This window comes from Pan troglodytes, chromosome 15, assembly GCF_028858775.2.
Source record: "Pan troglodytes isolate AG18354 chromosome 15, NHGRI_mPanTro3-v2.0_pri, whole genome shotgun sequence".
Classification (NCBI taxonomy): domain Eukaryota; kingdom Metazoa; phylum Chordata; class Mammalia; order Primates; family Hominidae; genus Pan; species Pan troglodytes.
The window spans coordinates 8,426,870-8,445,786 of NC_072413.2; the positions used below are offsets into that span (position 1 = coordinate 8,426,870).

Consider the following 18,917-nt stretch of genomic DNA (forward strand, 5'->3'; position numbering starts at 1 on the left):
GATAAGCGCCCCCCTCACCCCTTCCCCCTCGCCTCCTTCCTCTTCATCTCTCCGTCCCCACCACCACCATCACCACGCCCTCCCTGCACCCCACAAACCCCCGGCCACAGGCCTCGACGCCCTGGGACCCTTCCAAGTTGGGGTGTGCTGTCCCAGGGCTCACAGCCATTCATAAAGTGGTGGAGCCTGCCTGCCTGTGGGCCTTTATAAGAGCCGCTGGCTGGCGGTCCGGGCAGGCCTCCTGGCTGCACCTGCCACAATACACAGGCCGGCTGAGGTGCACAGGAGCCCGCCGTCGTCTCTCTGCCCGTGTCCGGCCATGAAATTCCAGCCGGGGCTCCCCGCGATGGTCCTCCTGACAACTTCGGATGGCACCCTTGCTGCGGAAGCCCAGGGTTGGGGACGGCGAAGGAGACTCGTTTGGACCCCGAGCAAAAGTGAGGCCCTGCGAGTCTGCTTTGAGCGGAACCCATACCTGGGCATTGCCACCAGAGAAAGGCTGGCCCAGGCCATCGGCATTCCGCAGCCCAGGGTCCAGATTTGGTATCAGAATGAGAGGTCACGCCAGCTGAGGCAGCACCGGCGGGAATCTCGGCCCTCGCCCAGGAGACGCGGCCCGCAAGAAGGCAGGCAAAAGCGGACCGCCATCACCGGATCCCAGACCGCCCTGCTCCTCCGAGCCTTTGAGAAGGATCGCTTTCCAGGCATCGCCGCCAGGGAAGTGCTGGCCAGGGAGATGGGCCTCCCGGAGTCCAGGATTCAGATCTGGTTTCAGAGTCGAAGGGTCAGGCACCTGGGATAGGCTGGCAGGGCGCCCGCGCACACAGGCGGCCGGTGCAACATGGTCACAGCGGGTGTCACCCTGCTCCGTCGTGGGTCGCCTTCGCCCACACCGGCGCGTGGGGAACGGGGCTTCCGGCACCCAGCGTGCCCTGCACGCCTGGGGCTCTCACACAGGGGGCTTTCCTGAGCCAGGGAGAGAGGGCCATCCCCATGCTGCAGCCCAGCCAGGCCACGCCTGCACAGGGGGTCTACCAACCTGCCCCGGTACGCAGAGATTTTGCCTATGCCACCCCGGCTCCTCCTGAAGGGGCGCTCTCCCACCCTCATCCTCCACGGTGGCCTCCGCACCCGGGCAAAAGCCGGGAGGACCGGGAACCGCAGCGCGATGACCTGCCGGGCCCTCGCGCGGTGGGACAGCCTGGGACCGCTCAAGCGGGGCCATAGGGCCAAGGTGTGCTTGCGCCACCCGAGTCCCAGGGGAGTCCGTGGTGGGGCTAGGGCCGGGGTCCCAGGGCACCGGGGCGGCGTGGCAACCCCAAGCTGGGGCAGCTCGACCTCGCCAGCTCACGCCCCCAAAGGCCTCCACGCGGCAGAGGCAGTTACAAGACACCCCGGCACCCACCCAGGCGCTCCAGGAGCCGGGGCGCTCATCTGCACTCCACTCTGGCCTGCTGCTGGATGAGCTCCTGGCGAGACCGGATTTTCTGCAATAGGTGCAACATTTCCTTGAAACGGAGGCCCCTGGGGAGCTGGAGGCCTTGGAAATGGCCGCCTCTCTGGAAGCACCCCTCAGTGAGGAAGAATACCGGGCTCTGCTGGAGGAGCTTTAGGACGCGGGGCTGGGACGGGGTGAAGTCGGGGCAGGGCGGTAGCCTCTCTTTTGCCGGGCACACCTGGCTGGCTATGGAGGGGCGTGTCTTCCCCCAGCCCCCTCCACCGGGCTGACCGTCCTGAGATTCCTGTCTTCTAGGTCTAGGCCTGGTGAGAGACTCCACAGAGCGTAGAACTGCCATTCTTTCCTGGGCATCCCGGGGATTTCAGAGTCGGCCCTGCTTCCAGCATGTGGGCCACCTACTGTACACGCGAGGCTTTGCGGGCAGCCACCTGGGCTATGGAGAAGCCCGGGCACAGCTCTCATGCCTTTCCACCATGCCACCCTCGCCTGACCACCCACTCCCGACCCCCACCCCACATCCCCGGAAAATGCGTCTTCCTTTGGGCTGGGTGGAGGCCCCCTTCCCGTGAAACACCGGGCCCGCGCAGCGTCCAGGTCTGGCACCCCTCCAGCGGCTCGCCTCCTCTGCACCTCCACGCCACCATCGCTGGCCCGCCTGTACCCCTGCAACCTCCCAGCTGACACCAAGGAGCACCTGGAGGCAGAACGCAGAAGTCTAGCTCTCTTTGCCGGCCCCCTGGCTAGACCTGCGCTCATTGTGCAAACCAGCTGACGTGCAAGGGAGCCCGCTGGACTCTCTGTGCCCTTGTCCGTCCATGAAATTCTGGCTGAGGCTCTCCCAACACCTTCCGACGCTCTTTAGTCAAAGCCTGGAGAATAGTTAGATCTCCTGGATGATCAGTTCAGAATTATGTCAAGATGCCCCCTCCCTGCGGAGCCTAGACAAGATTTGCATCATTTGGGTGATCAGTGCAGAGATATATCACAATGTCCTCTGTACAAAAAGCCTGGAAATGATTTACATCACCTCGGTGGTTAGTGCATAGGTATGTCAGAAATCCCCAATATGCTGAACCTAGACAAGGGTTACATCATTTAGGTGATCAGTGTAGAGATATGTGAAAATTCCCGTGTAGACGGAGCCTAGACAACTGTTACATCACCTAGTGATCAGTGCAGGTATAAGTATTAAAGCCTCCTCTAGGCAGAGTGTACACAGGTGTTTCCTCCCTGGGGTGATCAGTGCAGAGATATGTCTCAAAGCCACTGTAAGCAGAACCTTGACAAGGGTTACATCACCTGTTTGATCAGTGGAAATGTACATCACAAAGCACCCTGTTGGCAAAGACCAGACAATTGCTACATCACCTGGGTTAGCAGTGGAGAGATCTATCACAATGCCCCTGTAGGCAGAGCTTAGAGAAGGGTTACATCACCTGGGTGATCAGGGCAGAGATATGTCAAAATGCTCCTGTAGGCTGAACCTAGACAGGAGTTATATCACCTGGGTGATCAGTGCAGAAATGTGTGAGAATTCCGTGTAGGCAGAGCCTAGGCAAGTTTCACATCACCTAGGTTATCACTGCAGGTATAAGTCATAAAGCCTCCTGTAGGCAGAGCATAGACAAGACTTCCCTCCCCAGGGTGAACAGTGCAGAGATGTGTCAAAAAGCCCCTGTAGGCAGACCCTAGGCAAGAGTTTCATCACTTGGTTGATCAGTTCAGAGATGTGTCACAATGTCCATGTTGGCAGATCTAAGACGAGAGTCCATCACCTGGGTGATCAATGAAGAGATATGTACCAAAGTCCCCTGCAGGCAGTACCTAGACAAGAGTTGCATCACCTCAGAGATCAGTGCATAGATATCTCACAAAGCCTTCTGTAGGCAAAGCCCATAAAAGGCTTACATCACCTAGGTGATCAGTGCAGTGATATGTCACAAAAATCACTGTAGATAGAGCCAAGAAAAGAGTTACATCACCTGGGTGATCAGTGAAGATGTTCGACACAATGCCCCCATAGACAGAGCCCAGACAAGACTTCAATCACCTGGGTGATGAGTACAGAGATATGTCACAAATCCCCCTCTAGGCAGAGTATAGAGAAGAGTCCTATCACCTGGGAGATCAGGGCAGAGATACGTCATTAATACCACTGTAGGCAAAGCCTAGATAAGTTTTACATCACCTCAGCGTTCAGTGCAGAGATATGTCCCAATGTCCCTCTAGGCAGAGCTTAGATAAGAGTCACATCTCCTGGGTGATCAATGTAGAGACAAGTCACAGTGCCCCCATAGGAAGAGCCTAGAGAAGAGTTACATAAGCCGGGTGACCCATGCAGAGTGATGTCACAATGCCCTCTGTATGCAGAGACTAGAAAAGAGTTACATCACCAGGGTGATCAGTGCAGAGATATGTCACAATGCCCCTGTAGGCAGAGCATAGAGAAGAGTTGCATAACATGGGTGATCAGTACAGAGATATATCACAATGTCCCCTGTAGGCAGAGCATATGGAAGAGTTGCATCACCTGGGTGATCAGTTCAGAGATATGTCACAGTGTCCCCTGTAGGCAAAGCCTAGGCAAGAGTTGCATCACCTGGGTGATCAGTGCAGTGATATGTCACAATGCCGTGTAGCCAGAGCCTAGACCAAAGTTAGAGCACCTGGGAGATCAGTGCAGAGATATGTCACAATGTCCCCAGTAGGCAGAGACCAAGCAAGAGTTGGATCACCTCGGGATCAGTGCAGAGATATGTCTCAATCACCCTGTGGTCACAGCCTAGACAAGGGTTACCTCACTTCTGTTAACAGAGCAGAGATATGTCAAAAAGCCCCTGTAGGCAGAGCCTACACAAGTGTTACATCACTTAGGTGATCATTGCAGAGATATGTCACATTACTCCCTGTAAGCAGAGCCTAGACAGGAGTTACATCACCTGGGTGATCAGTGCAGAGATATGTGACAAGGCCCCTTCAAACAGAGCCTAGACAATATTTACATCAACTGAGTGATCAGTGCAGAGATCTGTCACAATGCCCCTGTAGTCAGAGCATAGAGAAGAGTTGCATAACATGGGTGATCAGTACAGAGATATATCACAATGTCCCCTGTAGGCAGAGCATATGGAAGAGTTGCATCACCTGGGTGATCAGTTCAGAGATATGTCACAGTGTCCCCTGTAGGCAGAGCCTAGGCAAGAGTGGCATCACCTGGGTGATCAGTGCGGTGATATGTCACAATGCTGTGTAGCCAGAGCCTAGACCAAAGTTAGAGCACCTGGGAGATCAGTGCAGAGATATGTCACAATGTCCCCAGTAGGCAGAGACCAAGCAAGAGTTGGATCACCTTGGGATCAGTGCAGAGATATGTCTCAATCACCCTGTGGTCACAGCCTAGACAAGGGTTACCTCACTTCCGTTAACAGAGCAGAGATATGTCAAAAAGCCCCTGTAGGCAGAGCCTACACAAGTGTTACATCACTTAGGTGATCATTGCAGAGATATGTCACATTACTCCCTGTAAGCAGAGCCTAGACAGGAGTTACATCACCTGGGTGATCAGTGCAGAGATATGTGACAAGGCCCCTTCAAGCAGAGCCTAGACAATATTTACATCACCTGAGTGATCAGTGCAGAGATCTGTCACAATGACCCCTTAGGCAGAGCTTAGAGCAGAGTTACATCACCTGGGTGATCAGTGCAGAGATATGTCACAATGCCCCCATAGGCAAATCCAAGACAAGAGTCCGTCACCTGGGTGATCAGGCAGAAATATGTGACAATGCCTCCAGTAGGCAGAGCCTAGAGAAGACTCCCATCACCTGGGTGATCAGTGCAGAGATATTTCACAGTGACCCTGCAGGCAGAGTGTAAGCAAGAGTTACATCACCTAGATGATCAGTGCAGAGATATGTCACAAGTCCCCCTATAGGCAGAGCCTGGACAAGAGTTACATCACCTCTGTGTTCAATGCAGTGATATTTCATTATGTCCCGTAGGCAGAGCCTAGTCAAGCGTTACATCACCTGGGTGATCAGTGCAGAGATATGTCACAAAGCCCCCATAGACAAAGCCTAGATAAGAGTCCCATCACCTGGGTGATCAGTGCAGAAATATGTCACAATGCCCCCATAGACAAAGCCTAGATAAGAGTCCCATCACCTGGGTGATCAGTGCAGAAATATGTCACAATGCCCCCATAGGCAGATCCAACACAAGAGTTACATCGCCTGGGTGATCAGTGTAGAGATATGTCACAATGTCCCCATGGGCAGAGCCTAGACAATAATCCCATCACCTGGGTGTTCAGTGCAGAGATATGTCACAAAGCCCCTGTAGGCAGAGCCTAGACAAAAGTTACATCACTTTGTTGATCAGTTGAGAGAAGTGTCATGATGACTGTTTGCTCCCGGAGCTCTGCGGACACCCAATAACATGCAGGGAAGGATGGAAGACTGGCATGGTGCCTTCGTTCCCCTTGCCAGTTTCCTAATCGGCCACACTGCACACTCCCCATGTTGCCACACATGGGAATCCATCGTCAGGCCATCACGCAGATGATCTTCTCTCTGGGGTCTCGCTCTGGTCTCCTACTTTGAAATGAACAAGAGCCACACGCCTGCGTGTGTGAGACTGTCCCGGCAATGGCGACACCCACAGGCACTGCCTCCTTCACGGAGAGAGGGCCTGGAGCACTCAAGACTCCCACGGAGGTTCAGTTCCACACTCCCCTCCACCCTCCCAGGCCGGTTTCTCCCTGCTGAAGACGCGTGGGAGCCCAGAGAGCAGCTTCCAGTTCCCGCGGGATTCCTGCAGAGGTCCGGAGAGCCAGCCCCCGAAACGCGCCCCTCTCACCCCTTCCCCCTCACCCCCTTCCTCTTTGTCTGTCAGGCCCCACCACCACAATCACCACGACCTTCCCCCCCACCCCCCCACCCACCGGCCGCAGGCCTCGACGCCCTGGGACCCTTCCTGGGAGTGGCGGGCTGTCCCAGGGCTCACCGCCATTCATGAAGGGGTGGAGCCTGCCTGCCTGTGGGCCTTCATAATAGCGGATGGCTGGCTGTCCGGGCAGGCCTCCTGGCTGCACCTGCCGCAGTGCAGTCCGGCTGAGTTGCGTGGGAGCCTGCCGGCCTCTCTCTGCCCGTGCCCATCTGTGAAATCGTGGCCGGGGCTCCCCGCGATGGCCCTCCTGAAATCTTCGGATGGCACCCTCCCCGCCAAAGCCCGGGGACAGGGACGGCGAAGGAGACTCGTTTGCACCCCGAGCCAAAGCGAGGCCCTGCGAGCCTGCTTTGAGCGTAACATGTACCCGGGTATTGCCACCAGAGAACGGCTGGCCCAGGCCATCGGCATTCCAGAGCCAATGGTCCATATTTGGTTTCAGAATGAGAGGTCAGGCCAGCTGAGGCAGCACCGGTGGGAATCTTAGCCCTGGCCCGGGAGACGCTGCCCGCATGAAGGCAGGCAAAAGCGGACCGCCATCACCGGATCCCCGACCGCCCTGCTCCTCCGAGGCTTTGAGTAGAATTGCTTTCCAGGCATCACTGCCAGGGAAGAGCTGGCCAGAGAGACAGGCCTCCCGGAGTCCAGGATTCAGATCTGGTTTCAGAATTGAAGGGTCAGGCACCCGGGAGAGGCTGGCAGGGAGAAAACGCAGGCAGACGGCCTGTGCAACGCGGCCCATGGCGGTTGTCACCCTGCTCCCTCGTGGGTCGCCTTGGCCCACACCGGCACGTGGGGAACGGGGCTTCGTTCACCCCATGTACTCTGTGAAGCTGGGGCTCTCCCACAGGTGGCTTTCGTGAGCCAGGGAGTGAGGGCCGTCCCTGTACTCCAGGCCAGCCAGGCCGCGCCGGCAGAGGGGATCTCTCAACCTGCCCCGGCACACGGGGATTTTGCCTACGCTGCCCCGGATCCACCGGAAGGGGCTCTCTCCCATCTTCAGGCTCCTCCGTGGTCTCCGCAACCGTGCAAAAGCCGGGACGACCGGGACCCGCAGCGCGACGGCCTGCCGGGCCCTTGCGTGGTGGGACAGCCTAGGCCCGTTCAAGCGGGGCCACAGGGCCAAGGTGTGCTTGCACCACCCGCGTCCCAGGGGAGTCCATGGTGGTGCTGGGGCAGGGGTCCCCAGGTCGCCGGGGCAGCATGGGTACCCCAAGCCGGGGCAGCTCCACCTCGCCAGCCCGCGCTCCCAGTGTTCTCCTCGTGGCAGGGGCAAATGCAAGGCATGCCGACGCCCTCCCAGGCGCTCCAGGAGCCGGGGCGGCCTTCTGCACTCCCCTCTGGCCTGCTGCTGGATGAGCTCCTGGCGAGCCCGGTGTTTCTGCAGCAGGCGCAATCTTTCCTAGAAGTGGAAGCCCCGGGGGAGCTGGAGGCCTTGGAAGAGGCCACCTCACTGGAAGCACCCCTCAGTGAGCAAGAATACTGGGCTCTACTGGAGGAGATTTAGGTCGCGAGGTTGGGAAGGGGTCGGGTCGGGGCAGGGCGTTGGCCTCTGTTTCGCAGGGAACACCTGGCCCGCTATGCAGGGGCGTGTCTTCCCCCCGACCCCTCCACCGGGCTGACCGGCGTGGGATTCCTGCCTTCTAGGAATAGGCCCAGTGGGAGACCCCACACAGCGGAGAACTGCCATTCTTTCCTGTGCATCCCGAGGATCCCTGAGCCGGCCCAGGTCCCAGCAGGTGGGCCACCTACTGCGCAAGAGCGAGTTTGCGGGCAGCCACCTGGGCTGTGGGAGCAGCCCCGGCAGAGCTCTTATGCCTTTCCACCACCCCACCCCCGCCCGACCGGACCCACCACACCCCCACCCCCCAGCCCCGGAAAATGCATCCTCCCCTGGGCTGGGTGGAGACACCCATCCCGCAAAAAAATCGGCCCGCGCAGCATCCAGACCTGATACCCCTCTGGTGGCTGGCCTCCTCTGCGCATCCGCGCCACCATCGCCCGCCCGCCGGTGCCCCTGCAGCCTCCCAGCTGCCACCATGGAGCACCTGGTGGCGGAATGCAGAACTCTAGCACTCTTTGCCGGCCTCCTGGCTAGAACAGCGCTCATTGCACACTCCGGCTGACGTGGAAGGGAGACCGCTGGCCTCTCTGTGCCCTTGTCCTTCTGTGAAATTCTGGCTGAGGCTCACCCAACAGCTTCCGACGCTTTTTAGTCAAAGCCTGTAGAATAGTTACATCTCCCGGATGATCAGTTCAGAATTATGTCACAATGCTCCCTCCCTGCGGAGCCTAGAGAAGATTTGCATCATTTGGGTGATCAGTGCAGAGATATATCACAATGTCCCCTGTACAAAAAGCCTGGAAATGATTTACATCACTTCGGTGATCAGTGCATAGGTATGTCAGAAACACTCAGTAGGCTGAATCTAGACAAGGGTTACATCACTTAGGTGATCAGTGTAGAGATATGTGAAAATTCCCGTGTAGACAGAGCCTACTCAAGTGTTCCATTACCTAGTGATCAGTGCAGGGATAAGTCGTAAAGATTCCTGTAGGCAGAGTGTAGACAAGTGTCTCCTCCCAGGGGTGATCAGTGCAGAGATATGTCACAAAGCCCCTGTAAGCAGAACCTTGACAAGGGTTACATCACCTGTTTGATCAGTGGAAATGTGTATCCCAAAGCCCCTTGTAGGCAAAGCCCAGACAATTGTTACATCACCTGGGTGAGCAGTGGAGAGATCTGTCACAATGCCCCTGTAGGCAGAGCTTAGACAAGGATTACATCACCTGGGTGATCAGTGCAGAGATATGTCAAAACAATCCTGTAGGCTGAACCTAGAAAGGATTTTCATCACCTGGGTGATCAGTGCAGAGATATGTCACAAAAATCCCTGTAGACAGAGCCTAGACAAGAGTTACATCACCTGGGTGATCAGTGCAGATATCTGAAACAATGCCCCCATTGACAGATCCTAGACAAGACTTTCATCACCTGGGTGATCAGTGCAGAGATATGTCACAAATCCCCCGCTAGGCAGAGTACAGAGAAGAGTCCCATCACCTGGGTGATCAGAGCAGAGATATTTCACAATGCCCCATGTAGGCATACAGTGGACAAGAGTTACATAACCTAGGTGATCTGTGCAGAGCTATGTCAAAACGACCCTGTAGGCAGAGGCTAGATAAAAGTTACATCACCTGGGTGATCAGGGCAGACATACGTCACAATACCCCTGTAGGTGGAGTCTAGACAAGAGTTACATAACCTGGGTGATCAACACAGAGATCCGTCACAATACCCCCTGTAGGTGGAGCCTAGACAAGAGTTACATAACCTGGGTGATCAGCACAGAGATCCGTCACAATACCCCCTGTAGGTGGAGCCTAGACAAGAGTTACATCACCTAGGTGATCAGTGTAGAGATATGTCACAAAGCCCCTGAAAGCAGAGCGTAAACAAGTGTTACATCACCTGGGCGATCAGTGCAGAAATATGTCACAAAGCCCCTGTAGACCGAGCCTAGACAAGAGTTACATCTCCTGGGTGATCAGTGCAAAGATATGTCACAAAGCCCCCTGTACACAAATCCCAGAAAATTGTTACATCACCTGGGGGATCAGTGGAGATATCTGTCACAATTCCCCTTTAGGCGCAGCTTAGACAAGCGTTACATCACATGAGTGATCAGTGCAGAGATATGTCACTATGCCCCCATAGGCAGATCCAAACAAGCGTCCATCACCTGGGTGATCAGTGCAGAAATATGCCACAATGATGCCAGTAGGCAGATATAGACAACAGTTACATCACCTGCGTGATCACTGCAGAGATATGTCACAATGCCCCTGTTGGCAGAGCCTAGACAAGTTTTACATCACCTGGGTGATCAGTGCAGTGATGTTTCACAAGCTCCCTGTACCCAGAGCCTAGACAAGAGTTACATCAGCTGTGTGATCAGTGCAGTGAGATGTCACAATGTCCCTGTAGCCATATCCTTGAGAAAAGTGACATCACCTGTGTGATCAGTGCGGAGATATGTCACAATGTCTCCAGTAGGCAGAGCCTAGATAAGAGTTACATCACCTGGGTGATCAGGGCAGAGGTATGTCACAATGCCCCCTGTAAGCAGATCCCAGACAAGAGTTGCATCACCTGGGTGATCAGTGCAGAGATATCTTTCAATGCCCCCTGCCGGTGAAGCCTATAAAAGAGTTACATCATCTCGGTGATCAGTGAAGAGATATCTTTCAATGCCCCCTGCTGGTGAAGCCTATACAAGACTTGCATCATCTCGGTGATCAGTGCAGTGATATGTTAAAATGCCCCTGTAGGCAGAGCCTAGGTGAGAGATACATCACCTGGGTGATCAGTACAGAGATATCTCACAATGCCCCCTGTAAGCAGAGCCTAGACAAGAGTTACATCACCTGGGTGATCAGTGCAGAGATATGTCATAAATCCCACTGTAGGCAAAGCCTAGACAAGTTTTACATCACCTAAGTGATCAGTGCAGAGATATGTCCCAATGTCCCTCTGGGCAGATCTTAGACAAGAGTCACATCTCCTGGGTGATCAGTGCAGAGATAAGACACGATGCTCCCGTAGGCAGAGCATAGACAAGAGTTACATAACAAGGGTGATCCGTGCAGAGTGATTTCACAACGCCCTCTGTAGGCAGAGACTAGAAAAGCGTTACATCACCTGGGTGATCAGTGTAGAGATATGTCACAATGTCCCATGTAGGAAAGCCTAGGCAAGAGTTACATCAACTTTGTCATCAGTTCAGGGATATGTGAAAACGCCCCTGTTGGCAGAGCCTAGACAACAGTTACATCACATTTGTCATCAGTTCAGGGATATGAGAAAACGCCACTGTTGGCAGAGCCTAGACAAGAGTTACAACACCTAGTTGATCAGTGCAGAGATATTTCAAAATACCCCCTGTAGGCAGATCCTAGACAAGAGTTGAATCACCTGGGTGATCTGTGCAGAGTTATTTCACAAGGCCCCCTTTGGGCAGAGGGTAGGCAAGAGTTTCATCACCTAGGTGATCAGTGCAGAGATTTGTCAAAATTCCCTGTAGGCAGTGCTGATAAAAGTGTTATATCACCTAAGTGATCAGTGCAGAGATATGTCACAAAACTCCTGTAGGCAGAACTTGGATGAGTTACATCACCTGGGTGATCAGTGCAAAGGTATGTCAGAAAGCCCCCTGTAGGCAAAGCCTAGACAATAGTTACATCACTTGGGTGATCAGTGGCGAGATCTCTCACAATTCCCCTGTCGGCAGAGTTCATAAAACAGTTACATCACCTGGGTGATCAGTGCAGAGATATGTCACATTGCCACCATGGGCAGATCCTAGACAAGAGTCCGTCACCTGGGGGATCAGTGCAGAAATATGTCACAATGCCCTCTTAGGCAGAGCCTAGTCAAAAGCCCCATCACCTGGATGATCAGTGCAGAGTTATGTCACAAAGTCTCTTTAGGCAGATCCTAGACAAGAGTTACATCACTTGGATGATCAGTGCAGAGATATGTCACAATGCCACTGTAGGCAGAGCCTAGACAAGAGTTAGTTGACCTAGGTGATCACTGCAGAGATACATCGCAATGCCCCTGTAGGCAGAGCCTTGAAAAGTCTTATATCACCTGGGTGATAATTGCAGGGATATGTCACAAAGCACCCTGTAGGCATATCCTAGAGAAGAGTTATATCACCTGGGTGATCAGTGCAGAGATATGTCACAGGCCCCCTGTAGGCAGAGCCTAGACAAGAGTTATATCACCTGGGTCAGTAGTGCAGTGATATGTCAAAATGCCGTGTAGGCAGAGCCTAGAATAAAGTTACACCACCTGGGAGATCAGTGCAGAGATAAGTCACAATGCCTCCATGGGCAGAGCCTAGACAAGTTACATAATACGGGTGATCCGTGAAGAGTGATGTCACAATGCCCTCTGTAGGCAGAGACTAGAAAAGAGTTACATCACCTGGGTGATCAGTGCAGAGATATGTCACAATGCCACTGTAGGCAGGGCCTAGACAAGAGTTACGTGACCTAGGTGATCAGTACAGAGATACATCGCAATGTCCCTGTAGGCACAGCCTTGACAAGTGGTACATCACCTGGGTGATCATTGCTGGGATATGTCACAAAGAACCCTGTAGGCAGATCTTAGAAAAGAGTTACATCCCCTGGGTGATCAGTGCAGACATTTCTCAAAATTCCCTATAGGCAGTGCTTATAAAAGTGTTACATCACCCAAGTGACCAGTGCAGACATATGTCACAAAGCTCCTGTACGCAGAACTTAGATTAGTTACATCACCTGCGTGATCAGTGCAAAGTTATGTCACAAAGCCCCCTGTAGGCAAAGCCTAGAGAATAGTTACATCACTTGGGTGATCAGTGGAGAGATCTCTCACAATTCCCCTGTAGGCAGAGCTTATAAAACTTTTACATCACCTGGGTGATCAGTGCAGAGATATGTCAGAATGCCCCCACAGGCTGACGCAAGACAAGAGTCCATCACCTGGGTGATCAGTGCAGAAATATGTCACAATGCCCCCTTAAGCAGAGCCTAGACAAAAGCCCCATCACGTGGATGATCATTGCAGAGTAATGTAACAAAGTCCCCTTAGGCAGATCCTAGACAGGTGTTACATCAATTAGATGATCAGTGCGGAGTTATGTAACAATGCCAGTGTAGGCAGAGCCCAGACAAGAGTTACATGACCTAGGTGATCAGTGCAGAGATACATCGCAATGTCCCTGTAGGCAGAGCCTTGACAAGCGGTACATCAACTGGGGGATCATTGCAGAGATGTGTCACAAAGCACCCTGTAGGCAGATCCTAGAAAAATGTTACATCACCTGGGTGATCAGTGCAGAGATACGTCAAAATGCCACTGTAGGCAGAGACCAGGCATGAGTTGGATCACCTCGGGATCAGTGAAGAGATATGTCTCAATCCTCCTGTGGGCACAGCCTAGACAAGAGTTACATCACCTCTGATAACAGTGCAGAGATATGTCAAAATGCCCCTGTAGGCAGAGTCTACACAAGTGTTACATCCCTTAGGTGATCAGTGCAGAGATATGTCACAATGTCCCCTGTAGGCAGAGCATAGAGAAGAGTTGCATCACCTGGGTGATCAGTGCAGAGATATGTCACAATGTCCCCTGTAGGCAAAGCCTAGGCAAGAGTTACATCACCTTTGTCACCAGTACAGGGATACGTGAAAACGCACAAGTAGGGAGAGCCTAGACAAGAGTTACATCACCTAGTTGATCAGTGCAGTGATATTTCACAATACCCCCTGTAGGCAGATCCTAGACAAGAGTTGAATCACCAGGGTGATCAGTGCATAGATATTTCACAATGCCCCCTTTGGGCAGAGGGTAGACAAGAGTTACATCACCCAGGTGATCAGTGCTGACATTTGTCAAAATTCCCTGTAGGCAGTGCTTATAAAAGTGTTACATCACCTAAGTGATCAGTGCAGAGGTATGTCACAAAGCTCCTGTAGGCAGAATTTAGATGAGTTATATCACCTGTGTGATCTGTGCAAAGGTATGTCACAAAGCCCCCTGTAGGCAAAGCCTAGACAATAGTTACATCACTTGGGTGATCAGTGGCGAGATTTCTTACAATTCCCCTGTCGGCACGGCTGATACAACAGTTACATCACCTGGTTGATCAGTGCAGAGATATGTCACAATATCCATGTAGGCAGATGTAAGACAAGAGTCCATCACCTTGGTGATCAGTGCAGAGATACGTACCAATGTCCCCTGTAGGCAGTGCCTAGACAAGAGTTGCAGCAACTCAGAGATCAGTGCATAGATATGTCACAAAGCCTTCTGTAGGCAAAGCCCATACAAGGCTTACATCACCTAGGTAATTAGTGCAGTGATATGTCACAAAAATCCCTGTAGACAGAGCCTAGAAAAGAGTTACATCACCTGGGTGATCAGTGCAGATATTTGACACAATGCCCCCATTGACAGAGCCTTGACAAGACTTCCATCACCTGGGTGATCAGTGCAGAGATATGTCACAAACCCCCTCTAGGCCGAGTATGGAGAAGAGTCCCATCACCTGGGTGATCAGTGCAGAGATATTTCACAATGCGCCTGTAGGCAGAGAGTGGACAAGAGTTACATAACCTAGGTGATCTGTGCAGAGCTATGTCAAAACGCCCCTTTAGGCAGAGCCTAGATAAACGTAACATCACCTGGGTTATCAGTGCAGAGATACGTCACAATACCCCCTGTAGGTTGAGCCAAGACAAGAGTTACATCACCTGTGTGATCAGTGCAGAGATACGTCATAATACCCCCTGTACTTGGAGCCTAGACAAGAGTTACATCACCTGGGTGATCAGTACAGAAATATGTCACAAAGCCCCTGTAGGCAGAGCCTAGAAAAGAGTTACATGACCTAGTTGATCAGTGCAGAGATATTTCACAATATCCCCTGTAGGCAATGCCTAGGAATGGGTTACATCACCTTTGTCATCAGTTCAGGGATATGTGAAAACACCCCTGTGGGGAGAGCCCAGACAAGAATTCCATCACCTAGGTGATCAGTGCAGAGATATTTCACAATACCTCCTGTAGGCAGATCCTAGACAAGAATTGAATAACCTGGGTGATGAGGGCAGAGATATTCCACAATGCCCCCTTTGGGCAGAGGGTAGACAAGATTTACATTACCTAGGCGATCAGTGCAGAAATTTGTCAATATTCCCTGTAGGCAGTGCTTATAAAATTCTTATATCACCTAAGTGATCAGTGCAGAGATATGTCACAAAGTTACTGTAGGCAGAACTTACATGAGTTACATCACCTGGGTGATCAGTGCAAAGGTATGTCACAAAGCCCCCTGTAGGCAAAGCCTAGACAATATTTACATCACGTGGGTGATCAGTGGCGAGATCTCTCACAATTCCCCTGTCGGCAGAGCTTATACAACAGTTACATCACCTGGTTGATCAGTGCAGAGATATGTCACAATATCCATGTAGGCAGATGTAAGACAAGAGTTCATCACCTGGGTGATCAATGCAGAGATACGTACCAATGTCCCCTGTAGGCAGTGCCTAGACAAGAGTTGCAGCAACTCAGAGATCAGTGCATAGATATGTCACAAAGCCTTCTGTAGGCAAAGCCCATACAAGGCTTACATCACCTAGGTAATTAGTGCAGTGATATGTCACAAAAATCCCTGTAGACAGAGCCTAGAAAAGAGTTACATCACCTGGGTGATCAGTGCAGATATTTGACACAATACCCCCATAGACAGAGCCTTGACAAGACTTCCATCACCTGGGTGATCAGTGTAGAGATATGTCACAAATCCCCTCTAGGCCGAGTATGGAGAAGAGTCTCATCACCTGGGTGATCAGTGCAGAGATATTTCACAATGCGCCTGTAGGCAGAGAGTGGACAAGAGTTACATAACCTAGGTGATCTGTGCAGAGCTATGTCAAAACGCCCCTTTAGGCAGAGCCTAGATAAACGTTACATCACCTGGGTTATCAGTGCAGAGATACGTCACAATACCCGCTGTAGGTTGAGCCAAGACAAGAGTTACATCACCTGTGTGATCAGTGCAGAGATACGTCATAATACCCCCTGTACTTGGAGCCTAGACAAGAGTTACATCACCTGGGTGATCAGTACAGAAATATGTCACAAAGCCCCTGTAGGCAGAGCCTAGAAAAGAGTTACATGACCTAGTTGATCAGTGCAGAGATATTTCATAATGTCCCCTGTAGGCAATGCCTAGGCATGTGTTACATCACCTTTGTCATCAGTTCAGGGATATGTGAAAACACCCCTGTGGGGAGAGCCTAGACAAGAATTCCATCACCTAGGTGATCAGTGCAGAGATATTTCACAATACCTCCTGTAGGCAGATCCTAGACAAGAATTGAATAACCTGGGTGATCAGGGCAGAGATATTTCACAATGCCCCCTTTGGGCAGAGGGTAGACAAGATTTACATCACCTAGGTGATCAGTGCAGAAATTTGTCAATATTCCCTGTAGGCAGTGCTTATAAAATTCTTATATCACCTAAGTGATCAGTGCAGAGATATGTCACAAAGTTGCTGTAGGAAGAACTTACATGAGTTACATCACCTGGGTGATCAGTGCAAAGGTATGTCACAAAGCCCCCTGTAGGCAAAGCCTAGACAATATTTACATCACTTGGGTGATCAGTGGCGAGATCTCTCACACTTGCCCTGTCGGCAGAGCTTATACAACAGTTACATCACCTGGGTGATCATTGCAGAGATATGTCACAATGCCCCCATAGACAGATCCAAGACAAGAGTCCGTCACGTGAAAGATCAGTGCAGAAATATGTCACAATGCCCCCTTAAGCAGAGCCTAGACAAAAGCCCCATCAGCTGGATGATCAGTGCATAATTATGTCACTAAGTCCCTTTAGGCAGATCCTAGACAAGAGTCGCATCACTTGGATGATCAGTGCAGAGATATGTCACAAAGACACTGTAGGCAGAGCCTAGACAAGAGTTACATGACCTAGGTGATCTGTGCAGAGATACAGCACAATGTCCCTGTAGGCAGAGCCTTGACAAGTGGTATATCACCTGGGTGATCATTGCATGAATATGTCACAAAGCACCCTGTAGGCAGATCCTAGAGAAGAGTTATATCACCTGGGTGATCAGTGCAGAGATATGTCACAAGCCCCTGTAGGCAGATCCTAGACAAGAGTTATATCACCTGGGTGATCAGTGCAATGATATGTCACAATGCGGTGTAGCCAGAGCCTAGACTAACGTAACAGCACCTGGGAGATCAGTGCAGAGATATGTCACAATTTCCCCAGTGGGCAGAGACCAGGCAAGAGTTGGATCACCTCGGTATCAGTGCAGAGATACGTCTCAATCCCCCTGTGGGCACAGCCTTGACAAGAGTTACATCACCTCGGGTAAAAGTGCAGAGATATGTCAAAATGCCCCTGTAGACAGGGCATACAGAATTGTTACATCACTTAGTTTATCAGTGCAGAGATATGTCACAATGTCCCCTGTAGGCAGAGCATAGAGAAGAGTTACATCACCTGGGTGATCAGTGCAGAGATATGTCACAATGTCCTCTGTAGGCAAAGCCTAGGCAAGAGTTACATCACCTTTGTCATCAGTTCAGGGATATGTGAAAACGCCCTGTAGGCAGAGCCTAGACAAGAGTTACATTCCCTAGTTGATGATTGCAGAGATATTACACTACACCCCCTGTAGGCAGATCCTAGACAATAGTAGAGTCATCTCGGTGATCAGTGAAGAGACATTTCACAATGCCCACTTTGGGCAGAGGGTAGACAGGAGTTACATCACCTAGGTGATCAGTGCTGAAATCTGTCAAAATTCCCTGTAGGCAGTGCTTATAAAAGTGTTACATCACCAAAGTGATCAGTGCGGAGATATGTCACAAAGCTCCTGTAGGCAGAACTCAGATGAGTTACATCACCTGGGTGATCAGGGCAAATGTATGTCACAAAGCCCCCTGTAGGCAAAGCCTAAACAATAGTTACTTCTCTTGGGTGATCAGTGGCGAGATCTCTCACAGTTCCCCTGTAGGCCCAGCTTATACAACAGTAACATCACCTGGGTGATCAATGCAGAGATGTGTTACAATGCCCCCATAGGCAGATCCAAGACAAGAGTCCGTCACCTGGGTGATCAGTGCAGAAATATTTCACAATGCCACCTTAGGCAGAGCCTAGACAAAAGCCCCTGCACCTGGATGATGAGTGCAGAGTTATGTCACAAAGTCCCTTGAGGCAGATCCTAGACAAGAGTTACATCATTTGGATGATCAGTGCAGAGATATGTCACAATGCCACTGCAGGCAGAGCCTAGACAAGAGTTACACGGCTTAGGTGATCAGTGCAGAGATACATCGCAATGTCCCTGTAGGCAGAGCATTGACATGTGTTACATCACATGGGTGAACATTGCAGGGATATGTCACAAAGCAACCGGTAGGCAGATCCTAGAAAAGAGTTACATCACCTGGGTGATCAGTGCAGAGGTTTGTCAAAATTCCCTTTAGGCAGTGCTTATAAAATTGTTACATCACCCAAGTGAACAGTGCAGAGATATGTCACAAAGCTCCTGTAGGCAGAACTTAGATGAGTTACATCACCTGCCTGGTCAGTGCAAATTTATATCACAAAACCCCCTGTAGGCAAAGCCTAGACAACAGTTACATCACTTGGGTGATCAGTGGCGAGATCTCTCACAATTCCCCTGTAGGCAGAGCTTAAACAACAGTTACATCACCTGGGTGATCATTGCAGAGATATGTCACAATGCCCCCATAGACAGATCCAAGACGAGAGTCCGTCACCTGGATGATCAGTGCAGAAATATATCACAATGCCCCCTTAAGCAGAGCCTAGACAAAAGCCCCATCACCTGGATGATCAGTGCATAATTATGTCACTAAGTCCCTTTAGGCAGATCCT

General features: G+C 51.6%; 1 protein-coding gene and 1 pseudogene across 1 annotated transcript; both read left to right on the top strand.

Moving 5' to 3' along the window:
* Positions 1–319: 319 nt before the first annotated feature.
* On the top strand, positions 320–802 carry LOC134808400 (double homeobox protein 4C-like). Its single transcript, XM_063793942.1, has one exon. It carries the CDS (start codon positions 320–322, stop codon positions 800–802), a length of 483 nt encoding a protein of 160 aa, XP_063650012.1.
* A 5,842-nt stretch (positions 803–6,644) lies between these two features.
* On the top strand, positions 6,645–7,913 carry LOC134808401 (double homeobox protein 4-like protein 4; annotated as a pseudogene).
* The last annotated feature ends 11,004 nt before the right edge of the window (positions 7,914–18,917 follow it).